The 8,412-nt window shown below is 42.5% G+C and overlaps 1 protein-coding gene across 1 annotated transcript; it reads left to right on the forward strand.

Moving 5' to 3' along the window:
• Positions 1-1,475: 1,475 nt before the first annotated feature.
• Positions 1,476-8,412, forward strand: LOC137269915 (multiple epidermal growth factor-like domains protein 6). The gene is made up of 4 exons (XM_067803758.1): positions 1,476-1,581; positions 6,557-7,534; positions 7,933-8,047; positions 8,289-8,412. Exons 1-4 carry the CDS (start codon positions 1,476-1,478, stop codon positions 8,410-8,412), a joined length of 1,323 nt encoding a protein of 440 aa, XP_067659859.1.

Consider the following 8,412-nt stretch of genomic DNA (forward strand, 5'->3'; position numbering starts at 1 on the left):
CAGAGGATTGCATTCACAGAGTGTGTGGAAAACTGAATCTTGGAAGTGTCTGAGCACTCAGTACCTAGTGTGTCCACCCCTTGAATCAATGCACGCTAGTACACGTCTCCGCATTGATGTCGTCAAACGCCTGATGACGTCAGGAGGAATCCTCTGCCACAGTTCCAAGAGAACTTGCTCCAATTGTTGGCGATTTGCTGGTGGTTGCTGTCGTTGTCTTAGCTGTCTGTCGAGATGATCCCAGAGGTGTTCAATGGGATTCATGTCTGGGGAACGTGCTGGCCAGGGCAAAACGTTGATGTTGGCGTTGTTGAGGTAATCTTCAACGATTCTGGCAGTATGCGGACGTGCATTGTCCTGTTGCAAAAGAACACCTCTTGGCTGTTGACGCACAAAGGGCAAAACAACTGGCCTCAAGACTTCGTCCCTATACCTTTGGGCTGTCAGATTTCCATGCAGGATGACAAGCTGTGTCCTCTGATCAGCACAAATCCCACCCCACACCATGATACCACCTCCTCCAAATGGGTGCACCTCTTGAATGCAGTTCCTCGCCAATCGCTCACCTCTACGTCGGTATACACGGGCTCGGCCATCATTTCTGTACAAGTTGAAACGACTTTCATCAGTGAAGAGCACTCTCTGCCAGTCACGTCGCTGCCACCGACGTACTGTTCGTGCCCACTGCAGCCGACGTTGACAATGTTGGCGGGTCAAGGGCATTCCACGGAATGGACGGCGAGCTCTGATACCAGCAGCACGGAGACGTCTTAGTACGGTTCGTCTGCTGATGCGGTGTCCCAAGGCTGTGGTCGCCGTTGACGTCGCTGTGACGAATCTGTTCCGTAGGTGTATCGTACGGATATGGCGGTCTTCGGCGGGCGTCGTAACCCTTGGTCTACCTGATCTTGGACGGTCAGTGGTCTGACCTGTCTGCTGAAAACGTCTCAGGAGGTTGCTGATTGTTGCCTGGCTGCAGTGGAATGTTCTGGCAATCTGACGTTGTGACGCCCCCATATGGGCCATACCGATGGCCCTATTGCGTTGCTCCGATGACAGTCGTGGCATAACTTTGATATGCTTTTTGATAATGCATGATTGCACTGTCGAACAGCTGTATTTATGCAACCAATGTGCACGAGAACTTTTGGTTACACTCAAAAAACCTTTTTCACTGTTTTTCGTGCTTTCACGAAAATCACAATATCTCGGGTTTTTTGCTTGCTACTCAGCTTAAAAATGTGTTTTAGCGAATGTTTTCTCAGTATGTTTTACCTAGTTCAGTTTTGTTTAGAAGCGTAAATGGAAATTTTAAAGTGATAAGTTTCTTTTGCCCATGAGTTTAGTTGCTCTAATCAGAATCTGATTATCATTACCCGTAGAAGGTTATAGGACTCTGTCTCACCGGGTACCCATTTTCTGCTGGGTGAACAGAGGCAAATTTGAACAAACTCACTTGCCTAAAGTGAGGCCACATGTTTCCCATGTGCTTCGTTGTGGGGCAGGACCGACGTCCTAGAAACCCTCAGGAGTTAAACTGCCAAACAGGGTCAACCATCCAAGGATTGTCCGAGCTCGACGGTACTTAATTTCAACTGATGGTGACTTGAGCACTACGCACAGGACCACTCGCCACCACACAAGGAGCCATAACAATATAGTGTGTCCCAAACAGACTACCACTGACAAAAAATATGTGATTGTATTAAGCAATGGAAGAGACAGGTTGTCTGCAAATATTGTTACGACATGTTTGCAGACGATTCCGATTCAAAGTTTTACCAACAGGTTACAGATGACAGAAAACTTTGCCTACGTAGTGGCGTTATGATGGCTTGCAGACGTAGTTCCATTTGACGACAGAACAATCAGCAGAAAGTTTCAATTTTACAATGCCTCCCTGTATAAGCTGGTGGTGCGCACCCATACACAATGTTACAGTCATAATAATTACTTTGTGGTCTGTGCATAACAACCGACGATGGGTCGTCCGAGTGTACCCGGTCGATTTTAGACGATTTTGGACCGTTCTGTTGGACAAATGATGATGGGTGCCACTCTCTGTCTCTATTCTCCACTTGACGTGATCGGCTGAAGCCTTGTGATTCGGATAGGGTTTGTATACTCCCATTACTTGTATTCTCTCATGACTTTGCTAATGGTTCCTGGCCATGGAATGATTTGGCTAAAAACATCCACATGCCAGGCTTCAGGCTATCGAACACGTATCTAAGCATCCGTCACATCTGAGGATGCGCCATCTGTGTTAATGAACAATGCCATCATCTGCTATACCATTGACCCGCTAAAAAAATAGTTCACTAAAACTGGATATGTTTTTAGGCTTCCAATTGTTTGGTAATATTTCAGTTATAAAGCGACAAGACCAAGTATGTGCAGATACACTCACGTGCAAAACAAATGCCAAATCACAAATTAAAGAACAGGTGTCATACACAACTGAACATAGCAAATTCATATACGAATTACCATAGTGACATACTGGACATGTTCCCCTAATTGACAGGTGACGCCATCTGGCTCTATTGCCAGCACTGTGTTTTATATTCAATTCATGAAACACCACGGCGATGGCGATCTCATACAGATATCACTACATATTCATCACGGACAATCTCAGTATTTTATGTACTTTGAATTTTGTACTTTTACCATGATTACAAGTTAGTGCTGTAACGATAAAATAAACCAAACCAAACAAACAGCAGCCATATTCACTTGCAATAAAAAAGTACACTTAAAACAGATATGGAGACAAAAAATGCCTACAAAGACTGTGGCAGATGTTTCACGATGTATTCCATCTTCAATTGAATTAAGATTATGTTTTTGCAAGAATGAAAAACATCTTGGATCATTTGAAGGACACCCTTTACGGTGTACCCCAGTTTGCCTGCAGTCAGCAGGGGATTACCGATCCATCTCAGAGCTAAGTTTAATACCTTATCTACATTTTGTCAAGCAATTTACATATACAGAGGTTAGGAAAGTGTACCTGTAAACATATTCACACATACAAATGTTAACAAAGTTACATGTGCAGGGATTAACAAGAAGCAGTCAGATGATAACAAGAAATGACAAGACATGAAGGAAGGTGTGTAGACGTAAGACTGTCTATAGTGTAGACTTTTGGTGTACTGATTCCATCTGTTTACCGTATATAGCGGTAACATCCAAACACCTTAATTAGGGGTCACGGGTTGACCAGTTTGCCCTGTACAAATGATCTGAAACCAATAAATGCTGGTTCGAACTCCGCCACGTCCCGTTTAGATAGCACAATATTCGTGCTCATTTGTTCAACACTTGAAGCCTACAACCCCTTTAACATTGGTGAAACCGGTGTTACACTCACTCACTCATTTATTCCTACGACATGAGGAAACGAGAAAGCATACTATCACATTGTTTTTTTTTCATGGTACGTGTATGTTTCTGTGTCCATTTTAACACGGATTTCTCCAAAACTTTGGTTGGTTTTAATTGGTTTGAAATCCTTCAATGTCTTAAAAGAAGGAAACACACAGACAAATCCTCGGTGTGTCGGTGTGGAACCTTGCTACAGATGTCAGGGTTATCCACGTCATATACCTCATTGATGACATTATAACTTATACTAGCCTCCATACTTCTCTCTGGAGTCCTGCAACTTCAAAACAGAACGACGCGTATAAAGGCAATCAACAGATCTGTTATGTACAATGCACAGGAAATGTATTCAGTGTTGTTGTTTTACATTCGATTCCTACTGAAATCTATTAATATTTCTTACAAGCACGATCGTGCAATTATCCGGAAAAAGAAAGCAAAACCTCTAATCTGAACGGTATAATATCTTCTAAACTGAGGATTGACGGGTTTCACATCACGGATGTTGGTCATTAGATCAAATGTTATGTACAAGCATTCGTCAGTGTATTACAAACCGCAGTTGCATCTGTCACACTTGTACATGCAACCCAGTATTATCAAATAGTCTATCTGGACTTTCATCGGCTGTCTTGTTTTCATTGATGAAAATGTGGCTACTTGGGATTGTAGCCGCATGCATAGTTATCATCATCCAAGGTAAGCAGACGAGCTACATGTGTATATTGCGTATACTGTGTATACTGTGTATACTATGTGTATTGTGTATACTGTGTATGAGCCCCGCTCCATTATAATTACATTGGCTTAACGCAATGGTGTCAGTTGACAGTGCTATTTCTCCGGTAACAAAGAGAGAAACATCACCTGTGGGGTTTGCTTGCATGAAAGCATCATTTGCATGTGTTAAATGTCGCAGTTGTGCATGTGTCTATGCACGTGTAAGTGGTTTAAACTGCGTTGTTATTGCTAAGTTGTAGGTTGTCAGAGTTGGCAAAACGAAATGTCCTCGATGAAATCAAAACACGCAGACACTCATCACTCATCAGCACTATCATATTCTACCTTGTCAAGAATTTACACATTTACCGATTTCTATGATTTACGTCAATATCGCCTTGAAATATGAAATGCCTCCCTACGTTGTTGGGAAATGTATGTGTCTATGGGATTAAGCTGCTTCTACTGTGTTAGTTCACATCAGTGGAGTCTGTATATTGCTTTATATGACTGATCGTCTGCAATAAAACGTATATCTACGAAATAATGTATTGTTACGGTTTGCCATAAAAGTCCTCCGGGAATCAATTTGTAAACGATTAGCATGCCGTGAAACCAGCTTACAATAATATGGTTATCAAGTCAATACAAATTACTGCAGAGGTAGCACAGTGGCTGTACAGAAATAGTGAGAGGGTGTATCAAAGTCGGACATTATGAAACTGTAAGTCAACGTCGTGCCATCATTTGTGGCATGTCCTGTTGAATTGTGGACAACTCTATTAGCTGTCGTGTGTCACCGATGAGGAGTGAGTGAGTGAGAATGTTTTATGCCCCTTTGAGCAATATTCCAGCAACATCATGACGGGAGACACCATGAATCGGCTTCACTCACTTTATACATGAAGGGAATCCAACCGGGTCTGCGGCGTGAGTAGGAAATGCATAAAATAGAATATCAAAATCATATAACTTAAAGTATTTTAAAATGAGTATTCAAATTAAAAGGAATTATATCAAGACGGCGATTATTGCAATAAAGACAAAGATGGTGACATTCACCCCACTACAGCAATGGACATGGTTCCCAACAGGCATGAGTTGAGTATCCGGTATAACTTCATTCGTTTACAGTTCCGTTCATAATCCGAGAATTCCAAGATCATTTCTAAAAATCAAATAATGATTGAAAATCTGAAATTAATGAGCATTCAATACTTGCACATACAATGTGTATTTCTGCAGGTATAAAATTTAATAAAATTTTAATTTAATAAAATTTTGTCAGATCCCCGTTACCTTCCATGCACAGTTTAATGCGAGTAGACATGCTCCTTATGAGACAGATTAGAGTTCCATGGGGATACTGTCCCAATATGTCACTACCTGTCTCACCATGTTTTGACGTGTGGTGAGACCCTTATGGTTAACACTCTTCTTCATTATCTCCCAGATGTTCTCATTTGGATTCAGACCAGGACTGTAGCTGGGAAATGAAAGCAAAGTCACATTTTGCTCTTGGAAAACGGCTGTTTAGAATGCTTTGCAGTGTGTTTTGGGTCATTGTCTTGTTGCAAAATCCAGCCACTCCCATGAAAGACTTCTGCATTTGGAAGAAGAAATTTCTCAAGAATATCTGTATAACATTCAATCATCAAAATTCGCTCAAACACGGACAAAGGAGTCGGTCCCAGTCACGACGCTCCACCTACACATGAAACATGGGATTGTATTTCGGTGTGTAATACGCCAGTCGAATATCAACTGTTGACAACATCTCAACATTATTAGAATCCACCTAGACTGAACTTTACTCAGTGAAAATTATATTGCTCTAATTAAAGTTTTCATGGTCATGACATTACAAAACACGTTTTTTCCATATGCTTGTCCTTCATTTCTAGAGTCGACGTTCCTCTCTTTTTCTCCCACCCCGGATCAATCACATTGAGTCCAGGAGTGGATTTTGAACACTTGGCGATCCTCTAATTACTATCTCATGCCTGATGTTGGATATACTTGTTCTTTGCTTTGTGGAATTCCAGTTACATAAAATACAGGAGAGGTAACTCTAATATGACATGTCTATAAATGTACGAGGGGTTATCTCCCTGATAACAGAATTTCACTATCTGTATTGCTCATGAATAAACCCTGGAGTTCAAACTGACAATAAACAAAAAATTAGTAATAATAAACCGAACTACATGTGAGATGAGGGGAAAAGTAAGCTGCCCTTTCATACCTAGGATACGGAATCCAAAAGACCCCCCAACACTATGTGAAAGACACACAGACTTGCCGTACACTGAAGTCCCGTCCAAAACTGTCTACATACAGCACGCCACAGTACCTTAACTAAATATCAAACGTACAATGTAGTCCACTTGGAACATTTTACACAATAAATAACACTGCCAAATAACAACATTCTCATTTACAGGTGCCAATTGTCCCGACAGTCATCATTGTTCTGAGTGTGATGAACAGACAGGTCTATGCAAGACAAAGTGCCACAGAGGATATTTCGGCCCAACCTGCCAGGGGGTTTGCAGCAAAACGTGCAGGTACCACACATGTGAATTGGTCCCTGACAAAGGTATTGGGAGATGTACTGATGGTTGTATACCTGGATTCCAGGGACTCACCTGCCAGAGACCATGTGACACTCACCACACAGGCTGTACCAGATGTACAGGTGGATGTGATGGGGAATATTGTCAGGTGTCTGGGGCGTGTTTCTCTGGTTGCAGAGACTCCTACTACGGAGCAGGATGTAAGACATGTTCCAGCAGATGTAAATCCTGCAACAGGATGACAGGCACCTGTGAGGAGTGCCACCCTCCTTATTCAGGGGTAGATTGTGGACACTCATGTGAGAACTGTGTGGGAGGATGTGAGAGTGGCTGTACACAGGGATGCAAACACGGTTTCTATGGAGACGACTGTACTACAGCATGCAGTGCCACCTGTCGACCTAACCCCTCCCTGACTACTGATGGACAATGTCCAGATGGAGAATCATGCCCACCTGAGTGCCACAGCCCGAGTGGCGAGTGTGTCCACGGTTGTGTTGATGGCTGGTATGGCCCCAAGTGTTCCCGACGATGCAGCTCTAACTGTCAACACCAGAGATGTAACCAGACAGGGGCGTGTGCTGTCGGATGTGAACACCATGTGTCTTCTTGTGAAGGCTGCTTGGAGCAATGCGTCAACCTCACCTGTGTCTTATCCAACGTCTCTTGTTGCAGTGGTTGTAACAATAGTACATCTGGTTGTGAACTGCCCTGTAATGGATGTAGTACTGTATGTCTTGGTGGGGTTCTTACAAAACCCAGTGAACACAACATCACCATGTGTAAATACAACTGCACTCACAACGCCTCATCACCTGATTGTCCCATCGGGGCTTGTGACACAAGTAAGTAATACTCAAAGGTCTCAATGACTGCCTTTCATTTCTGAATTTCATGGGTTAGCTGTGATGTTTTACATAGTCGAAGTTCATTCTGAAATCACCGTGTATTGAACTGATAGATAATTTCGTAGTGTTTCAAACGTGAGTGAAGTTCTTGCCAAGTTTCATATCAAGCACCAAAAACCGAGCGCAATTATGGACTGGTAGTACGGAATATGTACTTGCCCCCAAAATGGAAAACACAGTACACGTATTCATATGCCCACTGTTGGCGATATGAAACACAAACGCTAACATAAGGAATGAGATACACTCGGGTATTGTGTGAATAGGCTTCTGAGGTATACACAATTAACTATTTCAGACAAGAAAAGTCACATAATTGTGCTTATTACTTTCAGATGTTCCACTTATCAACATAGAGACTGTGAAGTATGTGGTGCTGGCTGTCATCTGTATCCTGGCAACAACTCTATGTGGTTCTTGTTGCTACCGGAGAGGGCTGTCCACAAACAGGTAGGATGCTGCTGCTATCGTAGAGGTCTGTCCAGAATCAAGTAGGTTTCTATCACTGCCAGTACCTACACCACAATTATACCGTCTGACATAGTTTTTTGGCAGCTAATGTTTTTCATGTGTAGAGACAAGATGGGTTGCTGTCAAGAACAGTAATGAAAACACCATGGAATAAATGTAAAAGCATGTGTAAAATTGTTGCATGCTGATCGTGCAAGTGTTCCTGCTGGAACTGTTTCAGGGGAAAAGAACGTCCCGAGGCAACAAGAGCAGATACCAGAGCAGAAGAAGTTGAAGCAGGCACCTGTCAAGACAGTTCCTTGGACATTGAGGAAGAAACGGGACCTGTCATTGTATACCTTTAA

Source organism: Haliotis asinina, unplaced genomic scaffold (genome assembly GCF_037392515.1).
Source record: "Haliotis asinina isolate JCU_RB_2024 unplaced genomic scaffold, JCU_Hal_asi_v2 scaffold_18, whole genome shotgun sequence".
Taxonomy (NCBI): domain Eukaryota; kingdom Metazoa; phylum Mollusca; class Gastropoda; order Lepetellida; family Haliotidae; genus Haliotis; species Haliotis asinina.